Here is a 27,298-nt window from a genome sequence, read left to right as displayed (position 1 = left end):
GGGGGGGGGCACATTTTTTACTTGGAACTTAAAAATACAGTTACTGATGGTATGTGCTTGAAAATAAAACGTTACATATCATGTCGTGGTTAGCGAAACTTTTTATTTTGTCAAAGAAAATAACAGACACAGTAAAAATATTGATAAATACTCAGAGTCGATTCCCTTTTTTTTTTTAAGATTTCCGTCTGTTTTGAAAGTGTTATTTCAGTTTTAAGGTCATGTCTATTCCAGAAATTGAAACTGTGCTTTTCTTTCACTTTCTTATAAACATGTGAAAGTGGAGAGTGTAATTCAAAACACAACAATTAAAAGTAATTTCTTAGGAAAGTAGAGTGAGGCTTAGAAATAAAAAATATTCATATAATAAAGTTTAATATTACATTCATTAAATTAAATTTAAAAGTGTTGAGTGCCTAAGATATAAATCGCAAATTTGCATTTGCATACTATAAAAAACGGTATTTTATAAGTGTTACAATTTCTCTTTGAACTAAGCGTTTCTTTAAAAAGCTGAAGAGTTATTACTTACTGACTTTGCTTATTAACTTTGAGTGTTTTTACTCAGAATGAACTTGTAATTTTATTCAATGTACTATTTTCGAACACATTCTCACTCGTTAACTTTTTTTCCAACCTGGGAAAATTTTAGATTGTTTTCAATTACAAATGGAGATCAATTAACCATTTGAGTGTTTTCAAATTTGAGTGAATAATGAGCCAGATTCTGTCAAGAAGACCCAGGATTGAATCCCAGTCCATAATGACACAGAAATAGTCTTTTTCAGAATGACAACAGATTAGCACTCGAAACGTGGAAGAAAAGCAAATTATAATTTGTATCTATTTATAAAGAATAAAAAGCTTCTAATTATTATTAGACAAGGGTGACCGAATACGTTACTTAATATGATAGCGATTAATATCTGATCGCCACAACCTTACCGTATGTACTTGTATTACTATAGCTTATCCAAATTCAGCTACATGGGGTACAGTTTAATGAAAGAAAGCACAAACTAATGATTCAATAAAAATACTCATAAAATAGTTAAGTCATCAAAGAATTTCTTTGTTGTGGACTCCATTCAAACGATTACTTTAGTAAACTTAACAAAAACAGCCATGAGTAGCCGAATTTCAAATAAATAAATATATTCCTTGTCGGGAAGGTTTTTTGGATCATTGAAGTTATCTAGGTATTATCTTTTTTTCTTCTTTCTTTAAGGACTCAGGCAATCATTAGTACGAAATAAGTTGCATATATTCAATGCTGGGGTTTGTCATTAGATGAGCAAAATCATCGTGAAGTTTGCTGATAAAATCTAGTAATTGGTCATAAGTAATTAAAATGGAAGTAAGTTAAATACCTTGTATCTCTTTGTTTAGGATCTCTTCTCAGAAGAGTAAGATTATCAAGGGGTTAACTAGAAAAATTACTAATTTCTCCGTTATTTATAAGAAGTTATATCTAGATTAACTTACATATTTTCAATTTATATGACACTGGTCTCTCCCTAGATGAGTAAAATCTACTGAGGATTCAGTTGGTCATAAGTAATTTAAAGTAATTAAAATGCTCTCTAAGCCAGGAGCTTATTCTTAGATTAGTAAAATCAACTAGGATTAACTAGTAAAAATCCGATAAAGATTCGGTTGGTTATAAGTAGTGTAGTATGACGTAAATGAAATATTTTATTTTCTATTCCGAAAATTTCATCTTAAGTGAGCCAAAACAATCTAGAAATTAGCTTGTAAAATCTACTGGATTAAAAGATTTGGTTGGTTATAAGTAGTGTAGTATGACGTAAATGAAATATTTTATTTTTTATTCCGAAAAGTTCATCTTAAGTGAGCCAAAACAATCTAGAAATTAGTTTGTAAAATCTACTGGATTAAAAGATTTGGATGGTTATAAGTAGTCAATTACGTTAAGTACTTTCCTCGAAGATTCATAAATGTACCTATCTGAAGATTATTGTTTTTAAAAAGAAACTATTATTTCTTACGAATATAAATGTACAATAATTTTTTTCACATTTTATTATGATTAAGTACCGATGTTAAAAAATAACCATATACAAACTTAATAATAACGTTAAAGGGGAATGATGAAAAGAGTGTTTTTCTCAGAATTAACATTTTATAAAGAAGTTATTTATCAAATCGTGAGATGATAACCTAAAGAAAAAGGTAAGATGATTTGTTATAAATGGATGGAAAATGGAGTATGTAAGAACTAAATGTATGTATTATGTTGTATAACACCGAAGTACGCGAAAACATAATCGTTCTGAGGATAACAGCTAAAGGTGGTCAACATATCTATTGTGTACTTTGTTTCTTACCGTATATAAAATTTATAAAACCACGACAAAAGAAAATTGTTATAGTTTTGTTCTCTGAAGCAAGTTTTGTTTATTATTTGAACGTTATATCACAGATATGCCTAAGAGATCAGGCTCTCCTCAGCATAAGAATTCAGCCCCATCATTGCACGATGATATAAAGCACCCAGACAGGTGAGTTTCATTATCTAAATATAAAAAAAACCTTTTTTTTCAATGAACTTGGTTAATTGTTTTGTAATTTTATTTTGCATGTCAATGGCATTTCTTGCAATCAAACAGTTTGGTTAAAATATAATATTTTATAACCGATCTTATCAAATGATCAATGAGCCTTACTCAACGATATAACGATTCAGGTCATAACTGTTATAATAATATGCTTGAACCCCATCTGTATCAAGTTTATCCATTTACATTATAAGTGCAGGAAAGTGTTTGCATGCTATCTAATTCATGTTGTATTTGACTAACAAGTTGGAAAGTAATGTATTTCATAAGGAAACATAAACGATTCAGATGTGTTACAAAGCTGTGTTATTGATCCGCATTTCTCTTATAGTATGTATATATATGATGTAAATATAAACATTATCTAAGCAGTTAAATTAATATTTGCATCAAAAAGGAAGGACTGCGTTACAAACAGCAAAACCAAACCTATGATGAAATAAAGCATACTTATAGTATAAAATAAGCTTTAAACTAAAATGCTGCACAACAAAACTAAGTCACCATGGCATAGGCTATTGTGTAGGATATAAGATGTCCTGGCTTTTAGAGGTGGATGTGGAAGTAGGACCCACATAACGGTGGAGATACAGCCTTAACCTTTGTTCGCGAAGATTCGCATGTAAATAAAAACATAATAAGAGAGTAAATATAATAAGAGGGTCAAATAAAATAAAATTGATTTGATAAAGAAACATTAAATAAATGTATTAAACTATTTTGTAATAAATATAAAATATATTACATAAATATCAAGAAGTAAGAATTAAATATATTATGCATAAACTTAAAATAAGACCCAAAACTCAAGAGCTTTCGAATAGTTGACTATTCTTCTTCAGGAGAACAAAGGATGACCTATAGCCTGTGCAATGAAATATATATATAGTAGGACGTGTGACGTCATGTAAACCGGAAGTCCCAGTTGAGTTGAATCTGGTGACCAGCCAATCCCAACTCAAGCAGTTAGTCTTCCGGAAGGGAGAATTCGTTTGTAGAGAGAAAAAACATAAAAAATATTATTAATTTTCATTATGTATGAAACTTTTGACTGATAAAAAAATTAAATACATAGGAAGATGAGAGTTAGAAAAAAAAATAATAATGTAGAGAAATAGAAGCACGAATAATAATAATAATAAAACTTTACAAACTTAATTACGAGTTATTCGGAATTTTTTTAGAGACGCTCGATGGTCAACAATTCCAGGATCGAGATTGATGCCATTCGGGTTACAGTATTTAAAAGTGCTATCCAGTTAGCTTCTTTAATTTCCCTGTTTCTGTTTGATGTAAAATTTGTCTCTATACCTGTCAGTATCATGTCGTCAAGAGAATGGTCAGGCATGTTGAAATGCTCTGCAACTGGATGTTCTTTATTCGTTTTTATTGAAGATTTGTGGTTATTAAACCGCTCCCATATAGTTGTTTTAGTTTGGCCTACATACTGGAAGTTGTATTTTCGGCACTGGATTAAGTAAATAGCGTTTTTTGTATTGCAGGTTATGGGTCTTTGGTTGTCTTTATCAGATAAATTGTTAGTCTGCTGTATGAACTTACAGGTTTGACAACGTTTGCCATTGGAGGGATAACTTCCACAAGGTGTCGTATTAAAGTTAACTTTGGCATGCACTAATTGGGATATCAAAGTCTTATTTTTTATAAAAGAAGCAACAGGAACTTCCGTAAAAATAGTTTTTAGTCTATCATTAAGATGAAGGAGGTAAAAATGCTTTTTCAGTATCCAGGGTAGGTTTTTTAATTTTGGGTGATATGTGATAACTAGTGGAACACGAGAGGAATTTGTTTTAGGTGACTGTTTCAAGGCAGATACACGTGGAATATTGTTAGCTCTGTCAACTTGTTGAATCACAGTGTTTTGTTTATACCCTCTTTCGGTCATAGTTAATTTCAAAGAATCAATGTGACGGTCATAGTTCTTACTGTCAGAACATATTTTCTTTATTCTAAGTGCTTGACTGAATGTAATATTTCGTTTGGTGTGTGGAGGGTGACAGCTTTGAAAATGTAAATATTGTGGTCTATCAGTCGGTTTACGGTACAAATCAGTATGTAGAAAACCATCTTTTAATGTCAGGTTTACATCTAAAAAACTTATTTGAGTAGTGGAGTAATCTAGAGTAAATTTAATAGAAGTGTGGAAAGAGTTTGCATGTCTATAGAAAGATAGTAAGGAGTCTTCGTCACCTACCCAAATGGAAAAAAATGTCATCTATGTATCATTTCCAAATGTTTGGTTTGTCTCTATAACCTTCCAAATGTCTCGTCTCTAAGTCTCCCATGAAAACATTGGCATAGTTTGGTGTCATCTTGGTCCCCATAGCTGTGCCTTTTGTCTGAGTATAGAATTCATTATTAAATTCAAACCCGTTAAGTGTAAGAACTAGTTTAGCTAAATCTACAATAGTCTGAGTGTTGGGTTTGTCCAGTTTCAAAAGGGAAGATTCAAGAGCTTTCAGGCCTTCGTCGTGGGGAATGTTTGTGTAAACGTCCATGGTGCAGAGAACGGTGTTTGGAGGTAATTTTTCTTTGTTGTTAATGTCAGAGATCATGTTCAAAAAATGGGTTGTGTGTTTAATATGTGACGTCAAACACGGGGGGATATCTTTGATGTGATGATCAACGTAAGCGGATATGTTCTCGGTGGGCATATCGCAATTGGAAATAATAGGAAGACCGGGATTGTTAGGTTTGTGTATCTATGGTAACATGTAAAGCGACCTGGAACTGGGTGTTTAGGTGAAAGGAACTGTAAAGTTTCACGACTTATGTGTTGATTTTTCTGTAAACTACATAGCTTGTCTTCAATTATTTTAACAAATTCCGGGGTGGGGTCGAAATCTACTTTTTTATAGTATGTGAAGGGGGATGTATATGTGGGACGTTTTGAGCTTGATCACCTAAATCTTGCTCTCTTACCCTTTTTTATTTTTACTATTATTTTTTTCTGATTTTATTATCTTGTATTTACTCTATTACTATTATTTATTTAAATGTGAGGCTTCGCGAACGGAGATTAAAACTGATAGACGGTGTATCCTCACTGCCATGTGGGCCCTACTTCTGTGGTCATCTCCAAAACCCCAGGACACATCTTATATCCCACATGTGCTCTAGTGACTTTGTTTGTACAGCGTTTTTGTTTTATATTATAAATGTATATATAAAACACATATATATAGTTAACAAAATATATCATTTACTTGGCTTGATTTCCAATACCTATGTCATACATGGAATGCATATTAGTAATGATATAGGAAAATAAGGACATTTAATGTAATGAGGCTTTGATGGTTCGCATTTCATCACAGTTCTCTCACAGTTTTTATAAACTCCTGTGTTTTCAAATAGCTTTTATCGAAACACGCTGATAACAAGTTGCACTGCAAACTTCATCATCTCTAGGAAAGGCTGCTTTGATACTTAAAAGCGTGTTAATAAATTATTCTCTGTTTTGATAAAATTTTACTTTATGGACATATATAAATGGATAGACAGACAGACAAATCTATAGTGTGATATTTTTCCTGAATCCCCCAAAAATTCAATAAATATTTACAGTAATATAAGTTCATACACAAAAACAATAGTTTAGGTATAATGAATCTTCTACATATTTACAATGTTTACATAAGTAGACAAGGACCATATAACAGTGCAGATGTGAGTGCCATAAATGAGTGTCAGTCGTATGTACCAGCCTTCTACTTTGTGTAAGAATCTCAAATAAGATATATTCTTATAGTAATAACATTTAAAATGTTTAACTTTGGATTAATAGTCAAACAATAAAAATTCCAGAAAATTGCAAGATGTTTTCTTTCTGTTAGAAAGAAGAGTCAGTGCTAACAAATTATCTTTAAGATTTAACAAAGTAATTATAAAGTGCCTTCATACTTATGATATAATATTTTTTCTTTGGACTGATACTGTATTTATGTCGTTCTATTATTTTTACTGAGGCATTTAATCATTTTACTTATTTTTCAGAAAAATGTATGAGTTGGATTCGGAGGTGTTGAAATACAGCCAAATTCTTGCTTCACCTCAGCTTACGAATAACTGAAACCATACTATTAAGTTAATATAATTGAAATGTCGTGACTAAGAGCGTGATGTATTACTAAAAAAGAACTTACAGAGTAATTTAATTAGTAAAGCACTATTTTATCGAGTGGTAATTACTTACTTCTATTTAAAATCGCTGTAAAATTGTCCCTTCACTTATAAAACACTAAAACACTCTTTACATTTCGCCAGATGCTTGGAGATTTTCTGTTGTGCTTTGGAACACTAATCATACACAGATATGTTTATAATTCTGAGTATTCGTGTAAAGAGTAGCGAGCTACACAGTCATTTATTTATTTTACTTAATGTTTTCATTATCCGCTTTCTTTCAAATTCATTGAGCAAAACTCAATTAGGCTTACATTTTACTTTTTCCTTTAGCTGTTTCTTGCCAAGTTTGTTGCGAAAAATCTTCCTCTGCGTATATAAGCCTAAATGGGCTCTACCCAATGAACTTGAAATAAAAACAAAAACGGACAACCAGGGAGAAAAAGGAAAATAGAAAATAGACAAATTATCATTTGAACATGAATTTGTTTTGAATATATTATTCTTTATGTAGCTTTATATATTTTGTAGCTAAGTTGTAAATTATCTCAAAAATTTCCGTAATATTATTTTATATTCTACGCGCATCTTGGTAAATATTATACATAAGGAAAAACTCCCCAATGGCACAGTGGTACGTCTGCGGACTCACAACGCTAGAAACCGGGTTTCGATATTCGTGGTGGGCAGAGCACAGATAGTCCATTGGGTAGCTTAGTGCTTAATTTCAAACAAACAAACATAACGAAACAAATTCAGAATCAGAATTAATGAAATGGAAATGTGAAAACAATTAGAATTTGAAATGTTCTGTTAATCTTTTAATTTATTTCCGACATTCTACACACACACACACATATGTATATATCAGGGTTTATGTTGCCAATGCTTGATCTCATTATTTTCGACGTTTTAAACCTTTATAGCCAAGGATTTAAATCGGAAAGTCCTTGAGAGTAGTTGTCATGCGAAAACTTCATTAAGTGACCTTTTGATGAATATCAATAGCGACAGGAAGACTCCGTCCCCACCCTTTTTTCGCTTCCGTGAACGTAGCAAGCGATCAAAAGCCTAGAAAGTGCAGGGGCATTGGCTGGATAGGTTATCGGCTTATCAGTTCAACAAGGCTTTTCCATTCGCTTCATCCATTAGCCTAAAATTAAATATTACAAAAGCACGTATCATACAAACACCTGGCCTATAATAAAGGGACTTATTGGACTTTTGAGAATCATGTTCTCTTCGTATTGCGTGTACTGAGACAACAACAAAACCCTGATATGATGTCATAAACCATGCAGTAAAATGCTAAATTTTCTAGTCACATTTTGTGAGCATCATTTTGTTATCAGAGCGAGAATAGAAAGTAAAGTAATTTGGTCCTCATTTTGTAATGACATAAATATAACTTTTATATCAGTTATATAGTTTCTCGGAAAGGCAAGGCACGTAAATACAAAAGTCGAATATTAGAACACTATTTTTATCTCTTCCAATACGACTTCAATGACTCCCATCACGCAGTGGTAGTCTTATCGTCCTTCATTTTTCGCGTAAACGTGGTGAAGTAACCCAAGGTTTTGAAAGGCTTATGCGGAATAATGTGTTTCTTATCACATAAATACATGTATGTATGTGTATTGCTAAAACTTTATAACATGACTTTATTTCAGCGAAATGAAGTTTTAACAATTAGGCACGTTTCGGACTAACAAGTGGGATGGACAATTTATTTAATTGTTTTAATATTTAAGGCTAGATGTGCATGCGTTCTTAATTAAATCTGATATGAAGATTGTTTTGGAAGTGCACTGATATAACAAAAATGGTTGGTCAAAGAACTACTTAACTCTGGAATAATCAAAGTTTGGTTTGTATTTGGTATAATCAAATAAAAGTGCACATAATAATTTAAACAATACATTATGTGAATAATATAATTTAATAATCTATACATGTTTTGTTTAGCTTCATTTTAAATTGGTGCTGGGTTAAATTTTGACTCTTATTATAATCCTACTCAAAATCAAATTTGCATTTTAGTTAAAAATGTTGTGGAAATATATCTAAGCAGATTAAGCATTTTAGATGAAAACTTTTTCAATGAATAGTATACCACAATTCACAAATAGCTTACTACTTGAACCAATAATTTTAATAGGAAAATTGTTATAAGTATGCCTCTTTAAATGAATTTTGTAGAGCTTAGAGTTAAGCCTTTGTTTATATGCAAATAATAGATTGATTAGGTAAACTTCTAAAGCGTACGCTCACTAATAACAAAACTCAGAAATCCAAGTATTTTTAATTGGATAAATTTTTATATTGGAATTGAAATATAACGACAATGGGAAGTTATTCTACGATTACACAAATAAAACCAGTTGCAAAATACTCCAACACACGTTAAAGATTAAGCACACCATCTAGGAGAAAGAGTTTCCTGAACACTCGTGAGTTTGAAGTATTGAAGTAACTTCTAAGGGAAAACGTTCAGGCATACATTTTATTGCGGGACAGATGATGAGAGCAAGTGACTGAGAAAATCGATATTAGCAATGAAAGAGAAGGCACAGGCAGGATGTAAACCAGCGAGTACTGCACAATATATCAGTAAAATTTACTGTTGCAACTGTGATGGCTAAAGTTATCAAAACTCTTCGCTGAAAGAAATAACTCGTTCCTGGTCTACTGCTCGAAAGTGAATACAATTGATCTCCACGGATAAGTTCTTTTCAACGATAGTGGTATTTGTGTGCATGCTCACATAAAATTCTGGAGTACTGTTTGAGCCAGACATTTATCCATGTATCACAGACGTAAGGTTTGTCTTTTATGTGTGTAAGATAAACAGATTCTCAACTCAAAATTAGTTACTTTGATTGTATTACAATTAAAAAAAATTAGTTAACATCTAGACATATAACTTATTAAAGAATGTGTAAAAAAAAAAAAAATTAATGAACCTTGTAAGGCTGAGGTTCACTTTAAGTAACACCGTTGCAGCTTTCACTTACTAATTATTAATGAATGTATAATTTTCATAGAACTGTTATGCAGCTAGAAAGGTTCTGAATGTGTGTACCTTTGTCATTTTAATGTGCAAATGTGTGTAGGTGTAAGTTTATGCAAAAACGTTTATCACTACATTTGAGGGTAAATTTCTCTAGTGAAGGAAAATGTACATAGGAACACTCTCATTCACTTCCTTACGTCCTATCAAGCAGCTTACAGATATTTTAAAGATGAAGGTCAAGATGTCTGATTACTAAATGTTTAGTTAGAACTTTTTTTCCTCAAATTATTCTCTCCTAGTGGGTCAGCGGTAAGTTTAAAAGACTTACAAATCTAAAATCCGGATTTTCTGTTCCCCTCGGTAGACAGAGCGCAGATAGCCCATTGTGAAGCTTTGCGCTAAAACAACAGTCTCAAACTATTTTACTTGTACAATTCTATTTTTACGTCAAGGATGTCTACGATATTATTATCCGAGGTTATAAACCTATTCAAGAATAAGAAGATGTTTTGTTTGAATAAAAATCAACATTTCGATTTTGTATGGTATTTGAAAAGCTAATTAATGTAATACATAATTTACGTTAATTAGTTAATCACATTATAATGTTAATTAATCTATTTTCATAGCCCCACTGGATCAGAGGTAAGCTTAAGAGCTTGTATGCTAAAATTCGGTGTTCGACACCTATGATGAACTAGTTATTTAGCTTTGCGTTTGAACACAAACAAACAAATCTATTTTCACAAAATATTTAATTTAAAACTCCAGGATGAAGTAAATTAGTTAATAATCTATTTTTCTTCACCTCTATGAGACTTATGCTTGATTGGAAATATTTTGTTGCACTAAGAAGGGAGGACTGTGCGGAAAGTCAACACAACTCTATTATCCAGTCTTCAGTATAGTGATGTTTTATAGTACGTTTTGTGTGTGTTTGTCTTGTGTTTTTAATCTGGTAGCAGCTATTTATATTTCTTTGGTAATAATATAATGCAGCTTTGTAACTCAGGTTTGTTTACGTTCGTTTCTAGAAAACTAAACTATAATCGATACTAAACAGAAATGGGTTAAATTACATTGTTTTAATCATTATTGTAAAGCGGTATGTTGATTACAAACTGTTGGAAAAAATTAAAGAAATAAGAAAAGATATTTCACCCTCCATCATCTGATACAATGTATTCTAGTCTCTTGGTTAATCTTTGCGTTTTATTAACTTTAGTCAATAACACCATCTAATGGGGAAATAATTAACTATTACCATAGTTAGGTAGTCTATTATTATTGTTATTGGTCTACAATTATTATGCCACCATTTGTGAATGCAGATATTCAGTTTTTTCAGATGTAGCCCTAATAATAACTGAGTGTAAGTGAGCTGTAACACTGGAATTTGTATATGACATCTAAAGCTCAGAAGTCGAAGTTATACAACGGACTAGATTATACCACCTCAATTGGGTGTAAATTTACATTATATACTGCCTCAAGTTATGGAATCTAGCCTAAAATACAAAATAGGATTCAGTTATTTGGGGATCCTAATGAGAAAAAAAAAACGAGGTTCGGATTTTATCTGACTTTATTTTTTTCACACTGCAGGTATTTTTTATTAACTAGTTGTGTGTTAACGCTTGGTATGGTAGGTTCATTTATGGTTTCGTAAATCTCTTAGTTAAAAATGCATTAATTTACAGCCCAAAATAGTTTCTAAGTTACGATAGATAACGAACATAAACTTTATTTGTCTTTAAACTGCCAAAGGACCACCACAATAGTTTCGGATATTACTGTGTAAATTAGAAACAAAAATTATTTTTGGAGTGAACTGGACATTTTCATTTTTACTCTTTTTATAGCATTATTATCAGTTTGTTGGTTTGATTTTAGAGCAACGCCACATTGGACTATCTGATGTGTCCACCGCAGAAAATCGAACTCCGAGTTTTAGCGTTGTCAATATCAAAACTCACCACAGTCTCACCGGGGAAACCATAAGATTATTAGATAGCTTTTCAAATATATCTTCTTTGACAAAATACTTTCTAGTAAAATGAAGAACATTATAATTATTACTGGTTGTAATTATAATTATTATAATTATTCTCCGACAACCAGTTTCAATCTGGTTGTCGCCTTATTGTAGATGGGTTAAAGAGCTAGGTTAAATATTCCGCAGGTCCAGGTATGGTCGCCCATAATTTTGAATTACTGACCATAAGGAAAGTAGCTAGGAAAGAAATAAAATGTTCCTGGTAGTAAAACATTGAATAGAATATTCTAGTAAGACATCTTATTTTCAGAGCTCCTGTGCCTGTTATTCCCGTCCGTAACAGCGTGCGACGTCCCGTGTCTAGCCATTTTGCTCATTCCCGATTACATTTAAGAAAAACACTGTCATCTCGCTGCAGCTGGAAATGTACAGCTCTGATTTTTATCTTTATTTCGATTGCTCTTCTTACAGCTTTATCGTATTTCATAGGTAAGTAGTCTCCAAGATGTTCGTATACATAAGCGTTCATGTTCCAGTGAACTTCTTTATGGAGAATTTGTATTCATATTGGGTGTAATAAAACTTTTTGGGTCATATATGTGTTTGTCTAACAAAAGTTTTGTACAGTAATGAAATACTACAATAATTATCAAAATACATCCCTGATGTCACTGGCATATTTTTTTTTTGCATTCATATAATTTGTAAGAAATGTAAAATAAAGTCAACAAAACACTTTCTGGAATTCTTTTTATCAAAATAGACAAACCAAGAATAAAAAAAAAAGCTGACAACTTATTATTTTTTTAATTAAATTCGAGTGTAAAAATAAATATTAAGGCCTTATTATGTGACTTAAGTAACTAGTCATGTAATTCATAAAATATACTATTGTTGGAACATAGTCTGGTCTTATCAGCATGATTCTGTTAGTATAAATATATACGTTATATAAGTATTAACATTCATCTTTCTGTTGTAACAGTGTCATAGTAGAGAGGAATACTTTCTTATCTAACCATCACTTGTTGACCTCACAGCTGCAGCTCATTTTTTACTTTTTACCTAATATAATGTTTATCATCTTCAAGATATTTAATTGAAAGTAAACGTATTTTATGGCATAAAAACTCTTACGTGCATGTCTTATGTACGAAATATGAAAAGCCAATGAACCAATATATTATATAAATTATTTACAGTGGTGAACCTACGATATGCCAACAGACAACCATGCCCAGTAATGGTGGATGATATGGATTCAGTCGTACAGGGACCAGGGTTAAAAAGTACGTATCAAGATCAGAAAGGTAAATTGTGGCTCTTTTCTAGTCCCCAAGTCAGAAATGTACGCGATGTAACCCAAGAAAGAAAGTCTTCTGAAATAGAACCTGGGGATACTTCAGTTGCTGCCACAAATGACGACTCGGTGGATGAAAGCAGTGGCGATGCCACCTTTGAAAAGACAAAGGAAAATGAAACAAGCCAGAATGACTATGGTCTCTTAGACTTACAAGCTGATGAACTATTGTCTGTGACCAGTAATCTCCCTCCTAGTAAAGATCAAAGTAATGCCCATAGCGTAAATAATAACGATGACTCTCTTCCAGCACCAGCGAATATGGAAGTATCAGCTAATAAGGCGCTGCAGCATGATGCAGCCGCCAATCCCAGGGCAGCAAATTCTGATTACAATGCTTCCGGTAACCAAATACAAACTGTTCTAAAAAACCCCGATGTAATTAAGACTCTCACCTTTCCACCTGATCCTGTTGAGCCTAAAAAGTCTGATTTCTCTGTCAATTTGATAGAGTTACCAGAGCATGAGCATGCACAAGCTGTTGGCTCAGGCAAGCTTCCTTTGTTTATCATTCGCAATCCCAAGTCGACGCAACAATTTGGAGGCAAGTCTTCAGGAGGATTAAGTGGAAGTATTTCTTACACTCCTAAAACGGTAACGAAACCAAATGAATTAGATTCTAAACCTTTACCAGTGTCAACGACACCTCCTACTACTGCACAAACTACCAAAACAGAGGAAGATGTGCCTTCTTTCAGCACTTCGTACATTGGCATACGCCGAGAAACCATACAATCACCAATCACCAAACCAACAGAGAAAGCTCCTGTATATTACACAGTAGAATGCTGTCCATGTCCTAAACCACTAGCCAACACGGCAAAATCTGAACAAACAGAGACCATTACAAAACCTTCAAGTTCACAAGAAATCTTAATTTTCTCAGAAGAATCAGAATCTGAGTTAAATTACACAGAATTAACTAAATCAATCACACCACTCCCAGTACCGTTTGTTTTAGGCACCATAAATGCGTCATTACCTGAAGAATTAGAGATTTTCAATTCTACAGATGATTCAAAACATCAGAACAGTTCGATAACAAAATCTGAGTATTTAGGTAAGAATACCTCTATTTCAGAAACGCCATTACCAAAACCTGAGATGTTATTATCTGCAGTATTGAATTATTCCATAGAATCAAGCACGGAAACGACATTAAACACTACTGCTAATGCATCTGAAGTTATAGACACTGCAACATTCATAACAGGTACAGATATAGAAGCCGAAAATCGAACAACCGAGATTTCCGAAGCAATTACATTGCCAATTCAGATGGAAACTACAACAGAGAGGATGACTGTTAAAGGTGCGAAAGAAGTGACTCCTACATCATTCGGTAAGTCCAACCTACCATGTCCTGTTTGGTTCCCTGCAACCATAGCTGCTCAAACCCACTGCCCTTTTTAAATAAACCTGGCCTGCATCTAGCTTGACTGCATGCTCATGAATCTGGTCCAATAACCCAATTGTAGCAGCGCCCTCTCAACTTGTTGGAGCCGATCGTGGATGCCACTAACATTTATTTCTGCAAGTGGGCTTACTAACAGCTTGCTTGGAACTGTTTCCATGATTGACTAAATATAAAATAGGGCCAAAGTGTAAGGGCCTGAACTTAGCTATCCTCTAGTAGTTTTCTCCAGATTCCTTCTTACATGAATAACAACCAGGTTATTACTAAAGTTCCTTTTGTAAAACGCTTACCCTTTAAACTAAATGCACAGTTCCATTTCATATTAGCAAATACGCTTTCTAATAGAAGCAAAATCTATGCATTCATAATCATAGAAACATATTATAGTCGTTAAGAAGAAAGTGATGTTGTGGAATAAGTAAATGCATTTGCTAAAAACAAATTATAATATCTTATAACAATTTATATTAACTTTAGTGATTACTTTATTATTATTTTTATTATATATATTATGATTTGTAAGAAAAAGGGGATGAGGTGAGTGAACAAGGTTGTTTATTATATTTTCAACGATCACGATAGGTATATCACCTTCACCAGCCAAAATAATACCACCAGAGAGTGACACATTTTCGGAAGTAAGACTTGGAAGAAGAAACACCAGGAAAGTTTCGTCATTTGGGCACTGGAATGTTCAGTTTCATCAACGAGAAGCTGCTTTGGTCAAGTTTAACTTCTCCGTTCCCGCTGGCGCAAGTATTGGTGTTTACGGAAGAAGAAATAGCGTTCCTTCTCACACGAGATATGATTTTGTTGAAATTCTTAGTCCCAAAAGCAGGAGAGTAGAACGGTCTCTTAAAGTAAGTTCATTAAAAACGCCTATTTTGAAATAAACTTGTTTGACATGTTTGTGAAATCTATAAACGTTTTCTTACTGACTTTAGTTTACTTTTTGTGAAATTGGATGTACAAAGCGTTCAGAGTTTCAGTATGAAAATACAGTAGAAAAATAATTTTAAAAAATCTATGAAATAATAAAGTAATAACGTGCTTACATTCATATTTCAATTAAATTCTAAAATTTGGTTATATTTGCTTTTGTAATTACGTTTTTGTTAACTGATATCTAATGGTACAACGAAAGTTCCTTCAAGTCGACGATAATCAAATTGTTCATCAGATAACTGTTAAAAGTAGTGCTAAAATACGACAAAAGTATAAATAAAAGTCCAGAGGTACAGCTTTTGAGTGGAGTATGTATTTTTATTTTTTGTTTAACTTTATTACAACCTTTCGATCACTCTGTGGCCATCATCAGATAACTGTCGTCTACTGCAGTCCTACTCAACCTTTTCCAATATCATTCACCCCTATAGGTCACAATAGGTCACTCACCTCAGTACTAAATTAAAGTGCAAAATTCTTTATTATGACTTGAATATACATCAAATTACAACTAAAATGAATAATAATAATTAATGACTTTTTTTTTTTGCTCTTGAATTTGTTGTATAATTAATAATACTCATTCACCCTGATTCTTATCTCAATAAGTCCTGGCTGAACCATTCACCCAGTTGAGAAGCATTGTCTATTCATGAAATATTGCGCAAGCATTTTGTTCCAATTAGCCCCGGCAAGGCCAGGTAGTTAGGGCGTTCGACTCGCAATCTGCGGGTCGCAGGTTCGAATTTCCGTCACACCAAACATGCTCGCCCTTTTACCCCGGGGACGTTATAATGTGACGGTCAATCCCACTATTTGTTGGTAAAAGAGTAACCCAAGAGTTGGCGGTGGGTGGTGATGACTAGCTGCCTTCCCTCTAGTCTTACACTGCTAAATTAGGGACAGCTAGCGCAGATAGCCCTCGTGTAGCTTTGCGCGAAATTAAGAAAAAGGAAAAACTCGTTCCAATTTAGAAAACGTATAGGGTGACACCTGTGTTTTGATATAAATTAGGTTGTAGTTCACGAATAATTAATGCTTCTTTTATTTTTCTTCTATTAATGTTTTTCTCATTGCTTGATATTTCAAAGTTGCTAATGTTAATTGGATGTCAAAAAATGAAAATAAATAATCCACTCAAAAGCTGTACAGTGAGCGCCATTCAAAATTGAGAGATTTTGAATTAAAATCCTAATAAACAATCAATTGATGTTGTAGGAAATCCACGTATTTCATAGATACGACTAGCCTTCCCCTTAGATTATTTGTTTTGTGCGCGCGCGTGTGTGTAAGAGAGAGTGTGTTTTATTCAATTCCCAAATACTGATTAGTTATGAGAAGACAGAAGAAACCTAAACATTAAAAACACGTCACTGAATGTTGCGGCAAAATTTGCTACACAACTCAATATATATACTAAAATAATCTTTAACTGTTTCTACATTGCTGTTTTCTAAGATGTTACATTGGGTTTAGATTGGCAAATACGTGTTCAGTATGACTTGCGTTGCCGTACTTCTAATAAGTCATATTATTGAATCATAAGGTATACATATGACACTTATATTGTATGATATTTATATTCATCTAGTTTTATCGTTCTTAATACAGATTAAGTAGATTAATATTATTCAGACTCCTCAGATATATGGAAGGTTGTATAATTATGCCATACTATTGCTACTAAACAAAACATATATTTAATGAATTCGGTCACGTTAATGAAGAATAAAGTACTATATTTTTTCGCACATAATACTGTCGTAGGATTTAATCTTTAACAGTTTGGTTGCACTTTTTCTTGAATACTTGTATTTTAACAGAGACACAGCTATGAGAAAATACGTTAAGGACCATCATTCATGTGAGTGAGGTAACTCTAAATATGGGATGATAAGGCCAAGAATAACAGGACTCCGATGTGTTCTTCATTGTGTCACTAAACGTTATATGTATACAAAATATGTATTAACCAGGTTCAAACATCACTGTTCGAGTAATTTCCAGTTTCTAGTAGTTTTAATAGAGAATGAAACTGGAGAATCCATGATTAGACTAGTGCAAGATGTGTGGAATACATTTTACAAAATTACTTTTGTGAATTATGCAAGGTCATCAAATTATTGTATTGTTATTATGAAATATCACATAATACCATTGAAAATACAGGGAGGTGAAATTCCCTACATTCTACGAACTATTTATTGCCAGATGAAATATTGGGTCATCACTCTTAATTTGGTATAGCCTAATTACTTTTGTCGTGGTATTGATAAGAATCTTCATAAATTTAGTGAATACACGTTTTATTAAGTAAACACACCATATTATTTCGAATTGTTTATTGTTTTTATCAAATAGTGTTGTTTTCTTCAAATAATGTACTTGAAGATAAAGTGCAGAAAAAAACTCTTAGAGTTATATCGTGATGAGAAAGTGTAAAAACAATAAAATAAGATAAAGTAAAATGTATACGTACGTTATATTAAAACGATTTTGGAGCATTAATACTTCGCTACAGTCCATCTTGGAGTATTAATACTTCGCTACAGTCCATCTTGGAGTATTAATACTTCGCTACAGTCCATCTTGGAGTATTAATACTTCGCTACAGTCCATCTTGGAGCATTAATACTTCGCTACAGTCCATCTTGGAGCATTAATACTTCGCTACAGTCCATCTCATCATGTCTGCTGTTGTTCTATCTAACGACCGTCATCTTGACAATAGCCCAGTAGAATACTTTTCGCTACAAAAGAATCCGCCATGAGGCTATCATGTCAAAACCACCTCCCTGTTAGATTGTTTAAGTCACCTAGTGTACAAGGACGATGGCTTTCTATCGCCCGTTTCAGTAGAAATCGCAGAAATCTTATTCCCTGCTAAACATATTCTGGCGACTTAACCGTCTCATCCTCTAGCTGCTTGAACTACACAAAGATTGAATAGGAGATATGGCTGGAAACTTTATATTGGTGACGCCATACCCTGTTGGAGATTCTTCTTGATTATGTTGCATATTATTACTTGGGGATCATGAATGGCTTTTGCCACTAATCTTTGTGTTTGTTTGTTTGTAATTAAGCACAAAGCTACACAATGAGCTATTTGTGCTCTGCCTACCACGGGTATTGAAACCCAGTTTCTAGCGTTTTAAGTTCACTGTGGGGGGGGGGCTAATTTTTGTGTTCATGGCTTCGTAACTGTTATAAAATGACGCATTTTACTTACCACGGCTAAATTACGACTTTTTGAAGTATCTCATTGGAAAGTCTTGGTGCTCCAAGTTGATCCAAATTTTTTAAATCTCATTAACTACATAAGATATCTCCACTTTCGAAATTCTAAACACATTTTTATGGTCTGAGTATATGAATATTTTTTCGTCGGAACGTATTGTTACATACCTTTCCCCAGAGTAATCAATTTTCGGTGATATCACATTACCTAGTAACGCCAAAACTGAAATACAAAATATAGATCTATGATACAAATGGGAAAAGAATATCTTGATGGAAACATTTCTAAGATAAAAGCTCTCTTGGTTAGTTGTGTGTCCATAAATGTCTACCTGGAGAGAAAACAAAGAAATGCACCGTATTTTGATTTTGTTAAATTGTTGTTTTAGTAGAAAAACAAAATACCTTACAGATGTCACTTGATAGTCTGGCATTAATTAACCTCTGGATACGCCTCCAGTAATTCGTAATTTGCCTTTATGTGTTACCAAAAGCGAACTCAAACTAGCGCTTTCGCATTTCTTCATGTTACAAATATAACAGTCATATAATTTTATTTTCAAGCGATATATTCCATAAACTCAAATGTCTCTTACAAATATATTTTAGAAGTCCGTCTTCGGTGATCTTTTATCTATTTATTTATTTTGATGTAGGAAGCTTACAACATGGAGTTTATTCACTTTCTTGACCCTGGATTGTGGTATATTTCTGTTTATAACGATGGAGAGAATCCAGAGGTTTTGTCTTTCGTGCCCGTTATAACAGGTAACCCCATAGGAAGTATAGTAATAATATGAGTGTATGTATTTTTTAAATTTTACATCAGCTCTTTTATAAGATAGTAAGTGCCTATTAAATATATTTCTTAAATTAAGAGAATAAGATGTCATAACAGTTTGATAGAATGTTTAGTTTAATAATATTGTATATCAATTTTGCACCTACAAATTAAAAAGATCTAAAAAATCTTATTTCAAGTATTAAATATTTGTTCGTTTGGATGAATATAGTACTCATGGAGTAACAAGTTAGCATTTAGGGTATAATTTGACCGGGTACGTTAAAAGCATAGTGCTAAGCCTTGTTAAAACTCGCATATATAAATTAAACTCACCATACTTCAATCAGTCTTCTTCGGATAAAGTAATGCAATTAAAAATTAAAAAAAAGCGCTTTTTAAATGCCACCGACAAGTAAGATGAGTTAAATAAAGGAGTTACATACACAATAAGTATTCATAAACATATACAGAAATATTAAAAATTAGTTTTAGTTGTTGCTATTAAAATATAATTTTTTTTTTATTTAAAGCATTTTTTATCATCAAGAAAGTAATTATAAAGTATCTTAGCCTTTGCAACCGGCCTCTAGCATCTATTAATTGTATAATATAAAGTTAAAAACACAATTCAGTATTTTAATAAACCATTAATAATATATATTAGGCACAAAGCGCTTTGACAAAGAACTTTATTAACATTTTATCGATTTAGTTTGATACTAAACAGTGTTAGTAATCCAATATTCAAAGGACAGGAAAAAAAAGTAATGACAAATACGTTGTATATAAACTTTATATAATAGGACTAATATTCAAACATTAATACTTGAGTTAAGCTTATTGAACTGATTGTATAAGTTATAATGATACTGAAAGCTAAGAAGTCTAAAACTCAGTGATCATACATAATTAGTTACTGTACTGATTTCAATTAGTCCCCTCGGATGTCTCTGACGAATCGTTTAAAATATTAATCTCCTTTTAAGAATAATGATATCGTTTTTGTTCTCTTCTTGGCATAAACTTATATTTTAAGTCTTTATTAACAAAGTACATCGCATATTCATTTAGTGCAGTAAACATAATTAAGGTAATTTATCTGCCTAAAGTAACAATTTTTAGTAAATACATGTCATTCAATCTGTCTCCTACCATTTTCCAAGGGATTTTAAGTTTAGTAGCTCGTGGTAAACTTCAAGTTATGCCAAACATTTAATTAAACATTTCACGTAACAGTAAAGAAAAAATGTGTGTGTGTGTATGTATATATATTACTGTGTAGATGAAAAACCTCGGCAAAAATTATTTTTGCCGTGAACTGGAAGTTTTTATTTTTACTCTTTTTATAGTATTATTATCAGTCTGTTTTAGGGCAAAGCAAAAATGGACTATCTGCTGTATTCACCAAGTGCGATCAAACTTCGAATTTTAGCGTTGTAAGTACGTGGATTTACTGCTGTCCCATCGGGGGACTGCCAGAATTTAAACACAATAGACGAATGGATAGATTAGTATACAAACTTACACATAGGTAGATACTAAAAAAAACTTGCAATTTTTGTACGTGTTTTTAAGTCTTGAATGAAGCTTTTCTCTACAATACGATTGGTTTTGTTATTTGACAATCACATTTTTGCAAACAGTATAGATAATTCTTTAATTTGTTTGTGAATCCACTTGGAAAACGTATATTAAGTATTATAATAACAACAAAATGGAAATTATATTTTATGACACTATTAATTTAGTATTTAGTTCTACTAGTTATGTCAATGGCTTATGAATTGCAGGTCTTGAAAAGTATTGTAAAAATATAACTTATTACTTGAAAAGGAAGTAATGATTTACATTTCCACAATATAATCATTTTGCAACTCTAAAAAATTATAAAAAAAATAGTGAAATACTAAAGCATGCATAACTATAATCACATTAAAGTGGAAAACAACAAATGTCTTTATAAAAGTGACTTTTTGTGGTTGACAAAGCCTATTAAAACAAGAAACTGTTTCTTAACTGTGTAATAATATGTGTATCTGATATGTGTTTCTTTGAAATCCATCTAAATGAATTAACTTCAATCACTCTCTTATTTTTTTTGTACTATGTATTTCTCCCATAATAATAATTTTTCCTTATTGTGTCATTAATTGATACTTAGATTATTTGAGCATTTGATATTTTCACATAAAACAACTTGAAAAACTTAAAATTCATATTATATGAAGCTTTATTTTTTATTTAAGTACAATAGTTACATATGCCACAAGGACAAAAAATATCATTATGAATTAATCAAATTATTTTTTCTGAATAACAATTGATTAGTCTTTTGCTATTAATTCTTGATGTTCGTATGACAGATTCTGTTGATGATGACATGAAAACCATTGTTCCATGTTTTTTTTTCTTCTTCTACAACCTAGAGTAAAAGACATAATGTATAGCACCGGGTTTTAAATTGCAAAATGTTAGAAAACACGCACAAAAAAAAACAATTGAATTTGATATGAAATTTTTCATTTGTTACTATGGTAATAACTCTGGAAGGAAGAGGATAAGTTGAATTTTATTTATAATGAGGTGAAAATTTTTCTATGATATTTTTACAATATCGAATACAAGATGAAATAAATAAATATATCGCATCAGGCCTTAAGTTGAGTAAAAATACTATTGAATTTGATAAGAAAATTGCCATTTGTTATTGGAAGAAAAGTGTTCAAAAAAACATAAATATTTTAAAACCAATCCATCTCTATTGATACTTAGATTTCTTATTTAGTAATAATGAACTTATTAACCTGACACCAACTAATTGTGATATAAAATAATGTTTCTAACTAATAAGAATGCATGTTATTTATCATTTAAAAGAGTATAATTTGTATTGCCATTAATAGAGGTTTCACTTCAATTGCACATATTTTAATACTTTGTTATTATTACCATATTATTTCAGAGATCAAGTAAGCATTAGATACTTGTCTCTTAATAAATTTAGAATATTTGTATACTTACAGAGGGTATTAAAATCCTTATAATACTCTAGAATATGTATTCATGCAGGCAAAGCAAAATTTGTATACAATTAAGTGAATAGCAGAATTAGGTTGTTTTAGAAGAAAGAGAATTTGAAACTTGTATTCAGCAATTACAATTAAGAACCTAAGAGCAATGGAGAATGAGCTATTGATGTAATATGAAGAAATGTATGTTGAAAATCAGAATGTATAAGTTGAAGTAAAAATTCATGTCAAAGGAAGTAATGTATGTTGTTTAAAAACGTGAAGGATTAAAGGTATCAATGGTGCATTGATATATCTTTCACTTGCACAATGGTCCTATATTGATTACATTTTTTTTGCTAAATTCACAATTTTTTTTATTAACAACAAGATAAATAATTGGATAATTTATACAAGTTTATTGCTGTTGTAACAGACACATATATGTACAGAAGGAAAAGGCTTTAAATGCATAAAATCAAGCATTTTATCATCAATGCTTTCTGTATAATTTCAGCAAAATACATCTCGAAAGAGGAACTGTTTTAAAGCTCACTTCAGAGTATCACAAAACCTAAAAGAAACATTTAATAAAACACATATAAAAGTGTAAAACCAGGATAGTTGCTAAAAGTTCCTGGACTACAGTAACAACAATATATGAATATACGTAAAGCTGAGAGTCAAGAAACATAGAATTACGTCACAATGAAACAAACAAAGAAGTAAATATAGGTTTCAGTAAGCAAATATGAACTCACAATTGAGAGATATGCGGAAGCTTTTTGAACATATCCTTGAGTGAGTTACAACTTAGACTTCATAATCTTCAACGCCAGTTACTAGCTTTGAAACATCCCCATTAGTTCTCTACACTTACGGAATTAAACTAATCAATGAACAAAAGTATTTATTCATAACTAAAATGATAATTTTGAAATAAATAATACCTAGCAATCCGATCTATAATTCGAGTTACCATTTGTCGCTGAGTTATACCGGTTTCAGGGAATTCCACCCCTCATCAGTAATCCTGGATAAGAGCAAATCTTAAGATAAAACTAAGCTTCATATATTGTTGGCGTGTATATTATGCACATCTTATTTTCAGATATTTTTATTACAAATTCTTTAAATTCCTATAAAATATAGGATCATTGTGTGAGTAAAAGACATATAAATACACCATTAATATATCCAGTCTTTAACATATATATATACACAAAACACTTACACGTTGAATGCGTCTGGACCCAAAAGTAGAGATTAAGGATTTAAACACTACTAAATACCATCGACAATATGAAAGATATTAAAATAACCACATACTAGAAAACATGAATAATACGAAACAGATATATTTTTTAATTGTTTTGTAAGTTGTTAACTTAATACCTAAAAGTCCAATAAACACAAAAAATGACAATATAAATGATGCATATACACATGTATAAAACAAGTACGTATTAATTTTTTCTTTTTTGCTGGAGGGGGCGGGGAGTTTCACGTAGTTTTGATATCAAGCCTAACAAAGATCTAAAATACACTAAGACAATGACTTTACTGTTGTTTTACGTATGTGTGTAACAAAAAGTACTGTTCTTTAGTATAATTAATTTAAAAACCAATTTTCAGTCTTCAATTTAAAGACTTAAGAAATTGAGGATACCAATTAAATTAAATTAACTTAAAGTGTAGCGTAGTCTAATATTTTCTTTATCTTTTCCACTTTTAACTTAATTTTTTAGTTATTAATGTTTAAAGCAGCAATTGTTTCGGTCACGAAGAGTTTATATCTAATTGCTGGACAAATATTTAACGTGAGCGTTCACTAGACATTTTCTATCTTTTAAGAAAAGAGGAATCTTTGACTCACAATAAATTCTACAAGTTACAGAAAAGCAACTCCCTGAAATCTTATGGCTTGTTTTTATTCAGATTCGCAGTCATTGACCTTACAAGTTAAGACGTAACATACCCCAAATATGCACATGTAATTTCAAAGCTGTGTTTCCTGTTGCCACATTTTTCCCAAGGGTTATTTTTTTCAGACTTCAATCTTCTCTTGTTAGTAGTGTTACAGCTAGTTGTTAACGTTTTGTATTTTTCAAACATGGAAAACTACATGCCTATATTAACGGAAGAATATGATGCAAAAAATTAATTTTTAAGCCATTTCTAAAAGTATTTTAATATTTTATTTCCTTACAGTTTTTTCCATATTGTCACTTAAGTTATTTGTATTTTGATTTGATACGTAACAGAGATTTATGAAACGTACGATAATGTTTCATAACCGAATGGTTATGATTAATTTTAGATAAAGTTTATTTTGCAAAATTATTTATAAGTCAAATGCTTTTTATTTTCACACAAGTATTAAAAATAATATGATATTCCTATTTACATTACAAATTAAGTCTACTTTACGGTAAATCCAATTGCTCTCTAATGCTCAGCTCTAGTAGTACTTAACATTTACAAATATATTTTAAAAGAGAATAAAGTACCTAAAAACCCTTATATAAAGATTGTTTTCAAGCCTATACGTTGACAAAATAAAAATCAAACATACGAGTCTTTCTGGGATAATTACTGTTTTCTTACTTGATATATATATATCCTAGATCAATCAAGCCTACCCTGTCCCTATGACTGCCACGGTCATGGAACGTGCGACATGGGCACATGTGCTTGTGAGCCAGATTACGCAGGAGACTCCTGTGCTTATAGTAAGTCCATCTGTAACATTTTTCAGTGTTAAGTATGTTTTATCGTCGATTGTTTTTTGAAATAGTGCACTAATTTTGTTAAAAACAGAAATTCATTTTTTTTCACGTTTTTTAATCCAAGTTCAGAAAAGCTTTTAATTTAGTTGTGGTTCTCCAAACATCTTCTTACACCCATTGCGAGAGACGGTGAACTTCTGTGTTATAATTTGGTCATACCAAAACCAACTCAATGCGAGAGGCGGGGAATTTCTGTGTTATTATTTGGTCATACCAAAGCTAACACAATGTGAGAGGCGGGGAATTTCTGTGTTATTATTTAGTCATACCAAAGCTAACACAATGAGAGAGACGGTGAAATTCCGTGTATTATTTAGTCATGCCAAAGCTAACACAATGTGAGAGGTGGGGAATTTCTGTGTTATAAATTGGTATTACCAAAGCCAACCCAATGCGAGAGGCGGGAAATTTCTGTGTTATTATTTGGTCATACCAAAGCCAACCCAATGAGAGAGACGGTGAAATTCCGTGTATTATTTAGTCATGCCAAAGCCAACACAATGTGAGAGGTGGGGAATTTCTGTGTTATAATTTGGTCATACCAAAGCCAACCCAATACGAGAGGCGGGGAATTTCTGTGTTATTATTTGGTCATACCAAAGCTAACACAATGTGAGAGGCGGGGAATTTCTGTGTTATTATTTAGTCATACCAAAGCTAAAACAATGAAAGAGACGGTGAAATTCCGTGTATTATTTAGTCATGCCAAAGCTAACACAATGTGAGAGGTGGGGAATTTCTGTGTTATAATTTAGTCATACCAAAGCTAACACAATGTGAGAGGTGGGTAATTTCTGTGTTATAAATTGGTATTACCAAAGCCAACCCAATGCGAGAGGCGGGAAATTTCTGTGTTATTATTTGGTCATACCAAAGCCAACCCAATGAGAGAGATGGTGAAATTCCGTGTATTATTTAGTCATGCCAAAGCCAACACAATGTGAGAGGTGGGGAATTTCTGTGTTATAATTTGGTCATACCAAAGCCAACCCAATACGAGAGGCGGGGAATTTCTGTGTTATTATTTAGTCATACCAAAGTTAACACAATGTGAGAGGTGGGTAATTTCTGTGTTATAAATTGGTATTACCAAAGTCAACCCAATGCGAGAGACAGCGAATTTCTACGTTATTATTGGGTCATACCAAGGTCAAACTAATGCGACAGACGGTAAACCTCTGTGTTGTCATTTGGTCATACCAACATTTCTAAACACCTTCAGTTAACATACGAATGCAATGGGATCGTGATAAAACAAAGAACGGTTACAGAGAAAGGTTTAACAAGAAGAAAAGCTCGTCAACATGTCGGACAGCTACTGACATTCTTTATTTTACAATTGCAAAGTGTGATTGCATTTTCTCAAGTTTGTGTTTAGATAATTTTTCATGGTATTAGGTAACAACGTTTCACAACATATTTAGATGAAACACAATAAATAAATACTCTAATTTCCTCTAATATAATCTTATTACTACAATCTCTGTTCTTTTAAAATCTTGGGCACTGTTTTAACTATTTATTGTGAAATAGAAGAACATCGTGTTATTGAAAGTATTCATAGAGTCTTTCTGTTCTTTCAGGGGTGTGTCCGGTTCTCTGTAGCGGCAGAGGTCAATATGTTTCTGGAGAATGTATATGTAATCCTGGATGGAAAGGAAAAGAGTGTCAGCTAAGGGAAGATGAATGTGAGGTTGCAGATTGCAGTGGACACGGAGACTGCGCAGACGGAACTTGTCGATGTTTTCCTGGCTATAAAGGGGATTATTGTGAAGAAAGTAAATAATACTATAAGTATTCTAAAATATGATGTGTTTTTATTTTAGTTGAAAAAGTTTACTGCTATTTGTGTTAAATGAAAAACTCACGTCTATTGATATAAAAAGCAATTACATTTCTTTTTTGTTGTTTTCACGCTTCTCAAAATAAACCACGAAATACGAGATTTAAGTTCTGTCAGGCGTAAAATCCACTTGTTATCAACCCGTGATTCCTGAAAAAATTTTTATTTTTTTTATAAC

The 27,298-nt window shown here is 32.0% G+C and overlaps 1 protein-coding gene across 1 annotated transcript in view; it reads left to right on the top strand.

The window, feature by feature from the left end:
* The window catches only part of LOC106476137 (teneurin-m-like), a 201,650-nt gene that overhangs the window by 137,788 nt on the left and 36,564 nt on the right, over positions 1–27,298 (top strand). The window contains 7 exon segments of the mRNA XM_022380617.1: positions 2,444–2,522; positions 12,045–12,223; positions 12,937–14,436; positions 15,094–15,371; positions 19,353–19,464; positions 25,116–25,220; positions 26,861–27,055. Of these exon segments, the coding sequence (XP_022236325.1) occupies positions 2,444–2,522; positions 12,045–12,223; positions 12,937–14,436; positions 15,094–15,371; positions 19,353–19,464; positions 25,116–25,220; positions 26,861–27,055 (2,448 nt within the window).

The sequence above is a fragment of the Limulus polyphemus genome, unplaced genomic scaffold (assembly GCF_000517525.1).
Source record: "Limulus polyphemus unplaced genomic scaffold, Limulus_polyphemus-2.1.2 Scaffold6, whole genome shotgun sequence".
Classification (NCBI taxonomy): Eukaryota; Metazoa; Arthropoda; class Merostomata; order Xiphosura; family Limulidae; genus Limulus; species Limulus polyphemus.
The sequence above is the reverse complement of the archived record's forward strand: the minus strand, read 5'-3'. Positions and strand labels throughout refer to the sequence as shown.